Source organism: Triturus cristatus, chromosome 3_1, assembly GCF_964204655.1.
Source record: "Triturus cristatus chromosome 3_1, aTriCri1.1, whole genome shotgun sequence".
NCBI classification, from domain to species: domain Eukaryota; kingdom Metazoa; phylum Chordata; class Amphibia; order Caudata; family Salamandridae; genus Triturus; species Triturus cristatus.
The window spans coordinates 805,822,786-805,840,354 of NC_140583.1; the positions used below are offsets into that span (position 1 = coordinate 805,822,786).

The window sequence follows — 17,569 nt, forward strand, 5'->3', positions numbered from 1 at the left end:
GCTGAAAAATAACCAGTTACACATTTCCAGCACATATTACAGGCTGCAACCGTGGTGTGGGACAGAAATGTTTCACAGAGGCACCAGCTATTCCAAATATTAGCTCCACAGGTCCTGATGCACTTAGGTAGGCGCCTTGTATACACAACCAAATACACAAACATATTTCATGTAAATACTGTTTTAACACCTTTTCTCTTTTCATTGGCGGTAATATTTCAATTTGGTTGGAGGCCGCAGCTGGGTTGGCAAAGGCGGTACAGCGTCTAGAACGCCAAACATGTAATGCGATTCTTATTGTTTTCAAACCATTGCAATTTATTTAAATTATTATATCGGGCAATATAATTTAAAAGGCGCAGTTTTCACAGTTATCTACCTATGAAACATAAAGACAATCTAAACATGTAGAACGGTCGACTGTTTCTTACTTTAACATTACATTGTGGAGCTCGAAAATTCTCACACTCAAAAGTGATCTGTCATATAAGTTTCAAAATGAAAAAATGATCTTCACTAAAATGCACCTAATGACTAACATAAAATAATCTTTTATGTCTTGATAAGCTTTATACATTTCCAGAAATTGTACATTTGCATTAATGGGACATTGTTGACTTCAAGGATAATATATAATATTTTCTCCTTTATGATTGGCTGATGCACGGAAATTCAAGCATCTGGGCAGACAAGTGTAGTTTTATTGATAGAATATGGCATTTATTCATGCCGCATTTTCGTGAAGTTGAAAATAAGTTTGCATACTCAGCAGTGGTCTTTTTTTGTAGCCTGGGTATTGGTTTCAGTTGAGATCCAAGTGCCTAGATAAAATATGGTTATCATGGGTGAGGTGAGGATTAGTCAACCTAACAGATATTTTCACTTGTGCAACACTGCTAGCGGGTGTATATTTGAAAAGAAACCAGCCACCTTCCATAATGCATCAGGGCTCATCAAATCATACGTCTGTAGATTATTTTATAGCCATTCTTAAAAGAGCCATGCAAAAGTGTAGATAGTAATTTATGACCCGTGACTTTTGAAAATGTAAGTGCATCTCCAGTGTTACAAGTTCCCCATCCCTTGTTCTAGTGAGTGGCCAGACTATTAACCAATAGGGAGGGAGGAGCGGCATGGATTACCATTCACCCTCTTATTCCATTGTTATTTCTGCCCCTCTATCTCTCCCATCTTATTCACAGACAGTTCCACAGAGAAGGATAAGGATGTGATAAAATGTCATTTTTCAGTGTTCTGGGATAACAAACTAGGGGGAGGGGGTGAATTTGTGGAATCTACATTCATGAAATATGTGAAATGTTGTGAAAATTACGCATAACTACCTAAAATGTAAATCTGTTATTTAGCTGAATATTTTAGTGCAAAAGTGTTGTTGTGTTTTTCACAATTTTTTCAGTGCAAAGTATGTCCTCTCATCAAAATTGGTACAAGTGCTGCTGGCTTTCTGGGCGTTCGTGTTCTTCCCACGCTCCAGCGCTATAACATTACCTCAAGCAATGGGATAATTACGAAGTTTGGCATAATGGCATACTTTTGGGAAACTCGTGTAATATGAAGCTCCCGAATTTATGCAAATTATGCCGGAGCAATTTAAATTTCGCCGTTACCTATGCCAAAACAACTGTGATTTATGACTGCTTCCTGAAACTGGATTGTACCCAAATGTAAAGCAAGGCAGCGCAGCACCACTGTAGGGACCAGATTTACTAATGCTTTGCAACCAGTTTGCGTTACTTTTGCAATCCAAACCCGATGCAAAGTGTTATGCTGGAATTTACTATTCAAAGCAAGTCAGGATTTGCATTGGATAGTTTCCCAAAGTAACACAAAGTTTTGCCACATGCTGCCTTGCATTACTTTGCATCAAGGGTGCCTTCCATGAGTAGCGCATGGGGTGTCTTTGCAAAAGGGACATTAGGGCTCATATTGCTTGCTAGCAGTAGAGCAGAGGAAACCCTTGCTGCAGAAGAGACAATGTGTGGGAGCTATTTTTTCTTAAAGGAATGCAGAGCCTGTGTCAAGATGAGAGTGACGACCAGGCATGGTGGGAAAGGAGTAAAAGAGGTGTGCGAGACAGTCTGCTACTCAGGAATGCAGCTATCATTAGTGGAGCAGGTGGTGTTGCACTGGGGCCCAGGAGTGTGAAGGGCTCACAACTCTCCCAAATATGAGCAGTGTTTGTTGATCAATTTTTGTTTCAAGCATTTACTCTTTTATAAGTCTCACATTACTGTGGATTATGAGCTACAGAAAAAGCACCCCTGCAATGGTCTCACAAGCCCTAACCTCTGTGCTCAGCCCTGCCCCTCCAGCTCTTCCAGTCCTTGTCATAAAGTTTTGGAGGGGGGGCCCGACTTTAAAATAGTTAGCATAGGGGGGCTCAACGCAACAAAGTTTGAAGACCTCTGTTACAGAGTGAAGTTTTTTGTGTAGCTGCAGGCTGTATACAACCCTAATCACAAACACCCAGATAAAGATGCCTCTTGAAATCATGAATACTCTATTTCAAGCTAGTGGATGTAAGACCACCTAAGTTGTAGGAATAAACAGAGATGTGCTTCTTACTTTATTTTTGCTTGTGCCAAAGCTTCTTCATAAGTCTGGACCCATTCAATTTCGTCTCCCCACCCTGCAAAAAGAAAAAAGATTAGTGTTATAATTCATGCTTGCTAAAAAAAATACCCTCTTGGCATGAGGAACAGACTTACACTGGCAGATCAAAAAGTGACCTACACTTCCATGTAATGCCTAGAAAACACCCACACAATCTAGGTGTAGAAGAGACCTATGCTGTCCTGGTCTAGAAGAGACCTAACCACCTAAAGTGAGATTAGACCTTCTCTGCCCTTTAGATCAAGTAGAAATCTGCCTTTACAGAGACACCTGTACTGCCTGGACTACGAACGGAGTAACCATGTTTTGGCCAAGGAGCTAAGAAGAGGCTTTCAATGTAGACGACTATTATAGCGAATGTGAAACAAGCCTCCCAAGTGCCATTTGAGGCTCTCCCTGAAATTTAGGAATTGCTAGGAAATATATTTAGAAGGTCCTTGCAGTCTAGACTAATCAAAGAGAAGCATATCATCATATTTCCAATATTAAAATATAACTGCGCATCATAAGAAACTATACATGATAGTTGTAGTGACATTTCTGAGCCTATTACATTTTATAATGATGGCTCCATTTACAAAGTTAAACTTACACACGAGTAAAACTACATATATAAATTTACTGTTACACTTTGTAGTACATTTAATACTTATGACTGTTCACTATTTAAAAGTGTAAATGTACTATAAAGTGTAGACTTGCATGTCTTGCTCCCCCCGAGTTCAGGGAGTGGAGTATGGTTTACTAGTGTAAAGTTACTACTTGTAACTTTATACATAAGCGAAAGTCTTCGCCACTAGGGTAGAGATCTACCTGTGGTAAAGTATAGGAAAAAGTAAACAAGTTTATCCCCAAAAAAATAAAAATATTTGCTGATAATACACAATGTGAATTAACAGCAGAACAAAACAAATTACAGCACTAGTAACTTAATTTTGCATTACATTTTCAACTGATTTAAATAAATTAAATAAAAATTACTTTACAAAAGATTTATTCAAACAAAAAATACCTCGCTAAAGTTAAATGTTTATATTTATTTATTTATTAGGTATTAAAAGTCGCCAAAGATTATTTATAGAATTTATTTTAAGAATCGATACATCTATTTTTACATTGAAAAGGTTATTAAAATATTTTAAAATAAAGTCTTTATTATTTAAATATATTTTTAACATTAAATTTACATATTGTTTAAAAAGTAGAAACAAATTAATTTATTTTAGCATTATTTCCTACGGCATTCAATTTTAAGTCTCTACATCCATGATTTTATATGGAAGCATGTTGTAGTACCGGGGCTGGCCATATGTGGTGCTGGGCTTTCTGCAGGGGTGAGTTGGAGTACCATTGAGACTGTTTTGGGTGCTTTTGCGTTGTAGTAAGTATAGAATTGTGGTTTGTGAAGAGCAATGGGTTTACTATTTTTTGAGTGAGTGCATTCCTACTTCCTCCCAAACCCTGCTTAATCTTCCCTAATCCTTCCTTAAACTTTTCCATTTTGAAGTGAATAGTATACATTTTCCAGTCACTCCCATATTCACATCTGAACCGTAGGCATATGAGTCCGGAGGGCTCCGCAGTCGAGGCAGGGCTCACTTGCACATGCGTAAGGCACTGTAATGTAAGTAACTGAGCATCGAGGGCATGAAGTGGAGGATGGGTAGCACCCGTTTTTAGGTCTCGCCGAGCTAGCGCATGCGCTGCTCTACGAGAAATTTAGTGTGTGGGTTTTCAAAGGGCTGCCACAGGCTTTTGGTGGCCTAGCGCTTGCGTTCACGCGAGCCTGCAGGCGCGCAGCCGCCATCTGTCTTTGATCGCGATCACTTTCACTTCCGCGGGCTGCGCAGCCGTGTCACTTTCACGGCCGCGCAACCAATGCTTGTTTGTATTTCTTTCTCTTCTGTTTCTTGCCTTCCCTCTGTCTCTTTCACTCTGAACTTCTCATTCTCTACCTTCTATTGTTTTCTCTTTTGTGTCAAGGCTATTACTTGAAAAAGATGTAGACCTTTCATAAACAACTTAGATTTATGGAATTTCGAAATTAGGAATAATGGCAATCGTCTCTACCCGAACTACTCTAAAGATGTTAACTGAGCTATTTCATTTCAGTCAGATGTTATCTCAATGGTTCCTCAGCACGGATGAATTTGGAGGTGCCCAGTTTGCTGAATATTTGTGGAGGGGCTAAGCTTCTATATCAGCACGAACTCTCAGCATCCTAGGGAGAAGGGAACACATGTAATGCCAGCTTTGTTACCTCTAGGTAGTTCTTGCAATTTCTGGATTTATCAAAAATGTCTTGAACAATAGAACAAATACATCAGTTACATAAAAAACAAGGAGAGAAAATTGATAGTGTAACAGAAGGTATTATGAATTAGAATATATACCAATCCTGTAAATTATTGGTTGTGTGATATGAGTACATTCCAGGCCCTGCCTGGTGTTTTCATATGAAACTAGAGAGCTGCATGGTGGAACCAACTAAAACCGAAGTAACTTCCTCACTAGTGTCCCACTGGCTTCCAAATACTGGTATCTCGACTCTTAGTCAGGGGTTGAATGGCCCATGTGGAAGGGCTGGGCCATGTGGAAGGGCTGGGGCATGTTTAGTGACAGATCAAGAAAGCGATTGTGGCTGACTGGCACTGCTTGTCACTACATGTGAGGAGATGTGGTCTTGTGATTAAGCGGCAACTGTAGTTTTGGATGACCTGAGTACTAATCCTGGATTCCGCTCTACACCATATTATGGGATTTGGGGCAAATCCTTTTACCTCAGCTGTTTTTGTTTCCCTCTGGTTTTCTTTTTGTCTACTGTTTCATACGGTTTGCAAAATCTGTGAACTCACATTCTTGCAGTAAGATGCATATCGGATTTATATTTGCTAGTTTTGACTCGACGTCTTACCTGATACATGAACATTTAGCCACATCGGAAAAGCATTTTTGTTTAATAAGTGCCTCGTGGGATCACTTAGGATCTCCATAGAATGAATTTAATTGAGTAGGCACACTAGGCATTAAATCAATTCTAAAAATGAGTCCAGCTATCTTGGTTGGTAAGCTGTTTGTAGCTACAGGAAAGCACACTGGGTTGTATACTATTCTCGCTTTTGGGACCTCATAAGTATTTAGTTATGCAGCACAATATCCTTGGTGCAATAACATCAACTGTTGCATGGCTAAAAACTTATAAGGTCCCAAAGTTGAGACCTATTGGCTATGCCAATGCTTGTTAAGCTAAGGACCACTGTTTAATTTGTTGTTTTTTTGTAATGAACACCAGGGCATAAATAACAGGAGCTGCGGTCAGTGATGGCCTCTGGCACTAACAACACCATCCTATCTTATGCTCCTTTCCCAGACATAGGTTCTATGCCCATCCTCTCTATTGCAACATATACTGCTCCCATTATGAAGAATAGGTGAAGCATCATTGCTTGTAACTATCAGTGTGTGCATCAGAGATGGATTCGCCCTCAGTTGTAACATGTCTGGTTTAAGTAGCTTGTTCCTATGCCGGTTTTCTATTGCATTCAGGTACTTGTAGTTCAATATTTATAAGAAAAAAGCATAATTACATGCACCAAGATTAAATATAAATAAGAGACGGCATAGGTTACCTGAACAGTTCCTAATAGTTTTGGTGAAGCTTATAAATGTGCCCACTGCAGTGCTAGACCAATCAGCTGGTCAGCCACCACTGATTGGTTTTGTTAGAGGTGTCCAGGAGAGTTCTACGGTTCAGATCACCCAATGGAAAGCCAGATTTGAGCCACATCATGAGCCCTCCTTGCATAAAGGTATGCGGAGGCTTGGACAGGTCTCCCGTGAGACTTGCCATTGTTCCTGTGCCAAGGTGTCAGTGCCATTGTTGGTGTAAAAATGTGTGCCAGTCATTCACATTTAGCAGTGTTGGAAACGGAGTCCTTTATGTGATACGAAAGGGCAACTCGGAAGTGTGCAGAATTTGAAGGTCTGATTAATTGTTTCACCTCAATTTTAAGTTTTCTGAAACATTTATAAGACGCCTGACATTTGTAATACTAGTTACAAGTGTTGCATGCCTTATAAATGTGCTACATGCTTATAAAATTTATGGTTGAGATGAAAGCTCTACTGCTCTGGGCATAGCCCGTATGGCTAGGAAACAGTCAGGGGCCCTGCCCAGTGCAAGAAAGCACCAGATTTCTTGTTTGTCTTTTGCAAAAAGGAATGGGTTCTCAGCTTGAATCTTCTCGGGTATGGTGTATAATGTAGCCTTCAAGTAGCCCCTGTATGACCGAAGGCATTCATATGCCTCTGATAAGGCCAGTCTATGATGCATTGCATCACTGTGCTGTTATAAGTTAGTTGAGTTTGCTGCTGGGAATATGTAGGACAGTAAGAGGGAGAATTGTGTTGTACATGAAAATGTAATAGTAATGATATGGCTTAGTATGGTGCTGTATATGAAGCGTATCTCCACAGCCTTCTTGCCAACATTGCTTTTTAAACCACTGATTTTCATAATGATGACATCAGTGAAATTCCATAACAGTATACGTCACCGAACACTTCCCCACCCCCTACCCACCAGTCACCTGTCTTACTTTTGTAAGGTATGCAGCTCCAACACCAACCCCCCCCCCGAAAAAAACAAGCATTTGCAATGCGTCTCGCATTTACGCGAGTTTAAGCAATTGGCATTGTAAATGACAAAGCCTTTTATTTATGTTTTAAAATCCAAAACATAAATAAAAGGCATTGTCATTTTCAATGCCAATATCTCAAACTCGCGTACATGCGAGACCTATTGCATTGCAAATGCTTGTTTTTCATCTGTGGCAGGCAGAGGAGAATTTGCCTAAGATACCACTTACCACAAAAGAAGACCAAATACTGGCAAAGCCAATATGTCGCTCCTACGATCTATTGGCTTTGCCATGATGCACAGCAGCGTGGCTAGCTAAGATGCGGCCAGCATTAACCACATTATAGCGCTTAAAAAAATCTTTCAACCAGCTGCTGTGTGCTGCAAACACCTTGCTGGTTTTGTAACAAGATGGCATCATCTTTCTTCTATATGGAGATGCTAAAATTTTGTGAACGGTACCTGCATTCGCCTTTGCCTTAGGCATCACCTGTTGTGTAATGATACATTGTTTTCATTGCAGCGTTTCTGAAATGTTCTACCCTTTTATATAAATCCAAATTCAGCGCCTAATATACTTTTGAACTGTCAGAGTACACTACTAAACAGCCAACAAATGCTTCAGTGGTTGAGAGCAAACAAAAAGGAACATCAAGGGATCAAACAAGACAGTCTTAGAAACAATACATCTAAAGTTAATCTTACAGTTAATGAGTAGGGCGCTGAGAGAGGCTTTATGTGGCGCCTTTGAAACAAAGCAACGCCCAGTGCCAGAGCCTCTTGTCTGCTTGCCTGTGAGAAAGAGGGTGTGGGGGGAGTTAGTGCTGTCAATCAACAATTGGAGGGGGTGCAAAAAACGAACAAGTAACAACAACTTGGAAGCAAGAAGAAAACATGCTTTGCATGCTTAAGCTCTGCTTTGCACATTAAAGCGAGCCCTTTAGCTTTGCCAAAGCTGGGGGGAACCGCTTTCTGGATGGAACGCATACAGAAGATTTAAAAAACAACATGCATATGACAAAGGGTGTGATGGTTGAAAGTGTATTTCATTTATAAAATAGTCCCTCATGTTTCCATAGAAGCACCACTTAGAAGGGGTATTGATACAGCAAGCGGGTTTTTGCATGAGGTGAAAGAAATTATCCTTTCAGTTGAGGCAACACCTCAGTCTGTTAGAATTGGCAAGAATGGGTCTTGCACGCAGCTTCACTGTGCGGTGTTTTCTGTTTTGCATAGAATAGGATTCCAGGGGAACTAACTCAGGCATTCTGCAGCAGCTCAGCAATGCTGTGGGGTTCTCAGAGGCCATTTCATCTGATGTTGCTACTTCTGCTACCCATAAGCAGGTGGTTTTTATTTTTCAATCTTGGACCTCTGTTCCTATGAAGGTTTGGGCTGTAGGGGTTGGGCTTCAACTAGTTATGTGTGCTGGGCAGTTAGACACCATGGGCCACATGCATCACACTAAGGAATAGCGATTCTTTAAGGAATCGCAATTCCTTATGCATGTAGGTTTTGCTAAAATATTAGTGATTCCTAAATGTTCCTTAATTCGCAATTAAGGAATGCCTTCCTATTCATTCCTATAGGAGTAAATGGGAAGGCATTCGCAAACTGTGATTACCAAATAGGTAATCGCAAATTTCGCATGCAATTTCAAGGCGGCCTAAAGGCCACCCTGATGCACCCCCAACAAATCTAAGTATGCACATGTGGTGCACACACATGCCCTGAGGGCATGTGTGTGCACCACATTGCACTTTGAAAAATGTATTTTTGTGTATTTTTCAAAGGAATCGCAAATTACCATCAATTTGAAGTTGATGGTAATTTGCGATTCCAAATGCAATTTCCGAATGCATAATGCATCGCAATTAGGGAATCGCAATTTGCGATTCCCTAACTGCATTCGCAAAATAGGTAATCGCAAAAATTGTGATTATCTGTTTTGCGAATGCCTTTGGGCTTGATGCAACGCAAATAGAATTTTACCGGTCGCAAACGGGCCGATTCTGTGAATCGGCCTGTTTGCGACCGTTAAAATGCTTGATGCATGTGCCCCTATGTTCCTATGCTTTCCTCTCATCCCAGGTCTTTGATCCACACAGCAGGAACCAATGTCCCTCTCACAGGTTTTGAAATGGGCATACAACGGTCCAAAACATGTTTCGGGCCTGCATATATTACAATCAAAGGCAAGACTCTACCCAGAAGGAACGTTTGTGCTATCTCTAGGGCTTTCGACTGCTTCAGGGATTGGAGGCATTGTATGTAAACTGGAATACACCAAATACAGTCAGTCAAACAAAGCAACTTATGCCCCAATGACTCACAGGCATTTAGCCACATACTACGTTGCTGCCAATATTTCTACATATAGGGAATTTGACATTTAAATCTTAATTTCGTAAAGCTATTTACATCGGAAGGACTTGGCCATAAGAGCAATGAAAGAATGCACACGTACAAGGGAAGTGAGATCTGGTATAGGGAGTATGGATCAGAAGTGCAGAGCCTATGCATCGTTTTAAAAGAACCACTGCCAGCAAGGACCACTATTTGTTTCTCATGATAGAGTTTAAAGATAGCCATTTTTTCCACACGGGCCCCGTGATGGTAGTCCCCTGGTCTGCAAGGAAGCACACTCTGATAGTATCGTATTTCGTTTTACAGAGATATTGATGGGGTATTCACTGGCAACGAACCTAGAATGTGAGCAATGTTTCCTGGCACACAACCTAAAACTAGTCTTATGTTTCCTGACACAGGGTTAGTGACAGACACTTTCCTACTGTGTGTTATGGCCGCACACTTGCATATATTGTCAGTATACAATGGCCAGGGGCAATGGAATTATGCAATAGTGCAGCTGGGCGATTTATGCATAAATATTGATTTGCCACATTTGCTACACAATCCATCATCTGCCACATAATCTACAGATTTTAACAAAAAAAATTGTTTCCAGCTCAAAAGGTTCAAAAGTTACTAAAAATGCAATGACGTGTTGCCGCGCAGAAGAAGGCCCTTTGCAAAATTGGACTGCTTACCTTTCTGTTGCTTATTGCTATATTTGGACGTTAAACTGGTACTAATGAGGTGCAACCAATGCCCAGAATGTCACCAAATTTAAATATGATTTTTTAAAAAGTAACAGCATTCCAAAATGTGCTGCATTATCCGGCACAATTTGCCTTTTCTTGCTGCATAATTTACTCAACCCTGCCACATAATTTGGCCCTCTCCTGCCGCATAACTCCAGTGGCCTTGACAATGGCTGCTGCTGAGGTATGCGGGACCACTCACTATTCTGATGCTAATTTTTTTTTGCACAATAATTTTTATGGGATATTTATTGACAGGGGAACTATATGCTATGTCTTCACACATGATTATTTCTAACTGTATTTTTCCATTCGGGTGCAGCATTCTGTTTGCTACATAAATCTTGTTGGCTATAGTAGAGGGGCCATCCGGTGAATGATGCCACAGTGCATCTTAAAATCCAGCAGACGTCATCAAACAAAGGAACATCCTAAAATGTCCATCGCTGTTGATCGCTAGAGATGCAAATGGCCACCTTTTGTACAAATCTTAAGGGTACCACAGCAGACATAAGAATTGTTTTTTTTATGATCTCTTCAGATTGGTCCTGAAAAGCTTGTGGCTTCTTGCCACCTTCTTTTAAATGCGCAATAACCTGCACAGTGTGTCCTAATTTGTTCTATAAAGCGTTTGATGGAGAGAGGGAAGGGGGTTATACCTGCAAACAGGATTCTGAATAGATAAGCCTGTTTGCTCAGACTTTAGTGACTGACTGCACCACCTAACCCTGTGGTTAAATGGCGACTTTACACCGCAGTACTAGAGAGCACAACTTGCACTGTAGTGAACCTGTTCTCTAACCTATTGCTTGTGGCATCTCCTGCTGACCAGTGGACTGGTTTGTCAAGTGGTTAAACCCACTTCTGCTGGCCTCATCTCCCTCAAATATGTGCCATGTCTGAGGACGGGTGCTAATCGGAGGACACGTACACAGAGAAGCGCCTTCCATGGCAACAGGTTGGCGTGATTTTAGGAGCCATCACCTTTGTTGACCGGCCCACAGCATCGACCTGGCGACCAGGCGCGCCCAGACTCCCAAACAGCTCCAGCCAAGTCACCCTGCCAATTAAGCCTTAGAAAACAAGCCGCGGGTCGTTTCTTTTCCAAAGCACACCTATGAGCGCCATGCAGGGAGCACATCTTCAACCACTCTTCTAGTTCAGCCTCAGGGATTACTTTGAACCAAATGAAAAATAATCTCTTAACATACCCATTATCTTTCAGGGGAAGCATGGTGCTGGAATAAAGAAGAAAAAGTGGCTGAGTTGGAGCACTTTCACAAAATGTTCACCATTTCCAATCATTAAGTGGAGTTAATACCAGCAATTGCTATGGTCGGACACCTGTATTTCTTGGGATCTGTTGCTGAAGTGTTGGTGCTTGCACCAAGAGCCACTACTAAAAACCCAAGGCGCCGGCAGTTACTGAAGAGGTGGAAGGGCAGAGCCAGGAGCCCAATCAACACTGGGAAGAACATTAGCAGAGAAGTTTAGCGGGGTAAAGCTTCGTAAGTGAAATGCACTAGGCCTGCCCACCCGCTACTGAACTAGTTCTGATGATAGCCTCAACACTGGTGCCACCTTCACCATCAAAAAAGAAAAACATATGAAGTATATTAGGACACAGTTTTCCGATGTGATCTTGGATCAGCTACACGGAGCAAACAAGGAGCAGGCATCTGATGTCTCAACAGACGAGCCCGGCAACATAAGTGAGCTGAACTCACTCCAGCAAGACCGCCCCCCCCCCCCAAAACAATCTGTTGTGGGGTGGTGGGGAGGATAGAACTGGGCAAATCGCAGCAGTGTTGGTGGATAGGTAGGGAGGGGTGTCCAGCTTATAGGCCGAAGGAACCTAGGAAGATTGCAACCTTCTCTTTGTACCTGAAGTTTACCTGTGGTGTAGAGGTGACAATTTCCCAAGAGTTCAGCAAGTAGTAACCAAATATGACAAAATTCCTATGGTAACAAGATAGCTCAACGTTAACGCTATTGTTTTTAGCATAGTGACGCTGATGAGTCATAGGTCTAAACTTCTCAATCGATTTTCATTGTTGTAAAAGTGCCAAGAATGCTGCAGATGAGAAGAGACACCGAGTTCAATCTCCAATATCTTCGCATGAGTCACGCCTGCTACAGTTACCGTGCCTGTAGGTGGAAAGAGTCGCCAATGACCCGTATACAAATCATGTTCTGCCCCATTAAGCAAGGTGTTCATCCCAGCCCAAACACTGTTGAAGACGAGTTGTGGTGGGACCCAACACCTTACCCTGCAAGGTAGTACCTGGTTTGTAAACGGGATGGGGTAGGGGAGTGGGGGACGGGTTTGAGGAGTGGTGGTTATACGCTTTGTCCCTTAAGACCAAGTCCACAACGAAAAATAGAAGAACAGATGCTCATTTTATTGAAATACCTAAAAGAGGAGTGTCACTTAAGGAGGCCTTCAAATACGCGTAAAAATACAGAAGGTGAAGCCAGTTTAAGCTGAGGGCAAAGAAAGGAAGTGCAAAATGGCCAATGCTTCACGTCATTCCTTAGGAGATTGATGCATGTCCACTGAACGCAAAACAAAGGCGTGCTATCAGTCCCGAAGAGATACACAACAATACCATCTCAGAACACTTCTTTCATGGTTTTCCCCTAAAGGCATACGCGTTATACAATCCAGTAAACAAAAAACAGCTCAGGCTAAATTCGCAAAACACTCGCCGTAAAATACCTCTTAATCGGCTGGGTAGCGGTGCTACGAAGGCATAGGGTTAAACACCGGCACTAAAACACAACAAGCAGCAGTGAAAGCGATCGCAATAACAATCCCATTGTAAAAAAAAAAAACACGCCCGCGAGTGGTGCGCATGCCACAGCGAAACATGTGGTTTCAATTATCGCGCCCGTGTCTGGGCACGATAATTGGAACCAAATGGCCAATAGGCCATGGGCGGAGCAATGCGCCCGCCTTTGGCCTATTGCCTGCTCTCTTGATAAAAAATACACACGCAAAGGCCAATAGCGGGCACAAAAGAAAAAGCACACGCACGAATGTGTGCGATTCCTGGCTCCGTTTCTAAACCCCCTACAAGAGGTCTCTCACTGCGTGAGCAGTGCTACGTACTGCAACGCAGGCGCGAGACCTAAAAATGCATCTGTGCTGGTGGGAAATCTAATAGAAAAACATTATTTACTCTCGTCCACTTTGGCACTTGAATCAGTATCAGAGATTGTTGGACATAGGGTCGTTTTCAACCATTTCAGTGAGACTGAAGTCACATGAATAAATTTTAGGAAGGGTTTCACAATCTGCTGCAGTACGTTAAAATAACATCTGACATATGTTGTGATATAACTTCACTTTTTGGTCATCATTTTCCTACAACAAATTGTATGATCTCTCTGGAGTAGATCCCCTCTGGGACAGTCATGCTTGCTTGCTGAGCTGTCTCACATATCTGATAGAGACATCTATCCACAGATTCCTTAATTTAGAACATCCCAATGCGTCAGACTCGACCCGGAAAACCTTCCGCAGCAGCACCCCCGCGTGCCGGGGGAGGCTCTGCCCCGCGTCGTCCACGGATGTGACATCAGCAGAGCCATATATGCCCCTCCCGGTGCGCTGACGTCAGTTTTTCTTCTTTTCCGCATCCCAACGCGGATCCTGGAAAACCAGCAGTTCCTTGGCCTGTTTTCGGGCCTTCTCGACGTCTTTGGCGTCAAGGAACAGTGTGCGATGCCATTGGGCATTAAGGCATGTGAGACCTGCAAGCGACAGATGTCTGTCATGGATCCGCACGCCTTATGTATGGGATGCCTGGGGGTGCACCACGACTCCGAAGAGTGCAACGCCTGTCAACAGATGAAACCTAAGTCCCTTAGGGAGCGTCGTATAAAACTGCTGGCTGCCCAGACATGGCCACCCGGATGTCCGATCCTGCACCTTCACGCCGCAAATCTCCCTCTCGGGATCGGGCCCGCTCACGGGGTCGTTCCCACGGACGTCGTTTGAAGACAGGTAAGCACAAGCGTAAGTCGCGGAGGTCATCCTCCCGTAAGCGTGATGCTGGGGCCCGCTGCTCTCGGTCCCTGTAAGACACGGGCACCCAGCAGTCATCTCCCCCATACCCAACCTTCCCGGGTGTCGGAGCAACAAGAACCTAAATGGAGGCCTAATCTAAGGCTCCCCAGTCTTTCTTTGGGTTACCCCCTCTCCCTGGTGCACCTACGGGTCCCACAGAGGGAGGAGGCACTCATGTCGGGTCTTCGCCGGCGGATTCGTCCTCGGCACCGGCTGTGTGCATCGACTCTGGCTCCGGAGTCAATACGACGTCGAGGGGACACGGCTCGGAGGGGCATCCAAGTCGTCTGTCCAGCCCGCCCGTCCAGTCAACGCATAGCCCCGTGCGGCTTCCTGCGCTGACGTTGGCCGCGGCACCGAGTTTGACGCCCTGTCTTTCTCCTTCCTCCCCACAGGTGGAGGTCGAGTCGCCGTCCAGCCATGCCCGGATCGAGTCCCCTCTAGAGGTTCTCGACGTGGAGACGACGCTGTGTCGGCGTCGTTCGGCGCCGGCGCCAACAGCTCCTGTATTACAGGAGGATGATCTCCCTTTGGGCTCACCATGCCCAGGGTCGTTTCAGAGCCTCTTGGTGCAGGTGCCTAGTGTTTCTTGGCCTTTGGATCAACCCCAGGCTGTTCCACCTTTATTCTCAAGTGGGCGAGTAAGCCTTCAAACATCCCCGACCGACTGTTTGTTGTCGCTTCCAAGGATGGCGACAGAGGCTAGTGCGGCCTTCGCGAGGGCTATTCGCAGGGCTGCGGATATTCTCTGCTTGCAGCCCCCTGGGGTTTCCCTTCCCACTGATCCTTTACTGGATCTACTCCACATGGAGCATGTGGACATGGAGCCTTTGCTGTCCCTTGGTGGGTCTTTGTTTGATGTCATGCTTGGGGACCTGGGTACGGCCCTCCTCTGGTGACCCTGTTGATAGAACCATTGCTCGCTGGCATCGCCCGGCCTTGGATGATCCGGTCTGCTTGTCCCTTCACCCTAGAGCTCAGGGTCTGGTTGTCCAGGCAGCTTTCACCTTGCAGCCTTCTTTTGCTCTACCGTTGCTCCCTCCCACTAGGGAGTCTCGGTGGCTGGAGACATATGGACACAACATTTTTGCCTCCGCCAGTGCAGGCATCCGTGCCTTAAACACGTCTTGCGTGTTCGCATGTGCTTCCTTTGCCCTTAGGGACTTGGTTGAGCTCCTTTTGCCTTCTCTCCCAGAATGGCCCCGTGCTGACTTACAATGTCTTCTTCTTGATGGCCGGGGATTGGCACAATATTCCATTCGATCGGCCCTGGATGCTACCGACTCTGTTAGTAGAGCAATGGCCCGGTCAATTGCTTTGCGCCGCCATGCACGGCTGCACGATAGTCGTTTTCCCGACAACGCTCGGGACGCTATGCGGGATCTGCCATTCAATGATGTGGAACTTTTTGATTGTCACGCTGATTCAGCGTTCTCCCGCCTCATGTCTGGCCCTTGTGGTCAAGCTTTCTTGAATTTGTGGCCTGTTTTGTCACACGATGTGTGACTTTATGTTGCTTTTCCTTGATAGGCAGCGTTGCCTTCCTTGTTTGGGACCCTGGGTTCATGACGCAATACCCAGATGGTCTGGGCGGATGTCCCGCCGTGCTTCCCTTGGTTGGTGAAGCTAGTCAGCTGGTTCTACCTTCTTTGCAGTCCTCTGTCTGTGAGATTGGCTCCAGAAGAGGCCCCCTTGCCGGTGTTAAGACTTAGCCTATGTGGGTAATTGATGGCTGTTGTGTAGCTGGCTTCCTAAGAGGAAGGCTTCGTACGCTCCTGTGGAGTATTCTTAACAGGGGATCTTCTTGAATCGCTCTGTTTTCCCTATCTGCTGTATGCGACCCACATGTTGGTGTCGCTGTATTGCGCTTATATTTAAAGGTTGTGGTCTACGGTTGACCGTAGTACTTCCAGGAATTGGTATGGGTTCCTTACCGTGAGGCTTCTGCCTCGCCTGCCTTTCACTGGGGCGTTCTTCAGCATCGCTGTGCTCCTCTTGTCCAGGTTCTTCTTTTCGCCGGCCACTGTCCCTTGGGGCCTTTGTTCGGTTCCGTCCAGGCACAGTTCGTCCACGGCTGACGCCCTGCCCTTCTTAGCGCCAGGACAAAGCTTCGGTGTGGCTCGTTGTTCGTGTTTGTGCGTATTTGGAGTGCACCCTGGTATGATTCGCTATCATAGGGTGCTTATGTTCTTTCTCCCACTTCTGTGGTGCTGGTTCTACCCTCCCCCTTCGGGATGGGTATTAGTTTCTCGTACTTCAGCCCTGTCTGGACTTGTTCTTCCAAAGGGCATCTTCGGCATGTACGTCTATTCTGTACATTGCCTTATGCACTCCATTTCTGGCCACTTCCCCAACAGGAGTTTTTCCTCTTTTTCCTGCTGCATTCTGCACAGGTATTTTCCACACTTCTTCATTGGGTTCCTGCTGTAACACTCTCAGAGGAGTGTTCTCTTCAGGATACTCACTTCTTGGGTCCCTGGGCCATTAGGTTGGTCCTAACTGTTTCCACTATCGTGTCTGGCTCCATCTCCTCATCTGTCTAGTGGGAGACCGTGGCTTCTCCCAGGAGGGTGGCTGATGTCACTTGCGGCTCTGGACATTGTCTTGTCCACTTCTACTTCTATATGACTGTTGGTACTTTCGTGTACCAGGCTTTTATCAGGTAAAACATCATTTTTACACGTACATTTTTTTCTTGATCTATATCTGCTCGATGCTCTTCACACAACAGAGTCGCGCAGGCAACGTTCCTTCCTGCGGTGTCCGTGGTCTTCGTCCTGGTCGGTTCATCCTACAAGCTCTTGTGTGGGTGTCCAGCTTGCCAGATACCCCTTGTTAACCTGTTGCCTACTTGCTAATGCATGCTGCTCACGCTACCCTACAGGGGTTTTTTCTATGCTTTGTGAGGTTCTACCATCCACACGGTATGCTTATGTGTGTTCCTGTCTTCCACATGACTATCATTCTTGCTGTAGTCCTGTTTGGGTGCTTCTGATTGTTACCGTCAGCCCTCTCACATGCCTTGTGAAGGGGCGACTGCATGCTGGAGTGTCTTGTGTTCCTGGTACGTCCGGCACTTTCTGGCCATGGGTCGGCATCCTGCCAATGCTGCCCCAGGTA

At 44.5% G+C, this 17,569-nt stretch overlaps 1 protein-coding gene across 1 annotated transcript in view; it reads right to left on the bottom strand.

Moving 5' to 3' along the window:
• The window catches only part of LOC146861080 (anterior gradient protein 1-like), a 65,647-nt gene that overhangs the window by 31,248 nt on the left and 16,830 nt on the right, over positions 1–17,569 (bottom strand). The window contains exon 3 of the mRNA XM_085645122.1: positions 2,587–2,650. Within this exon, the coding sequence (XP_085501248.1) occupies positions 2,587–2,650 (64 nt within the window). The remainder of the gene's footprint in view (positions 1–2,586; positions 2,651–17,569) is intronic.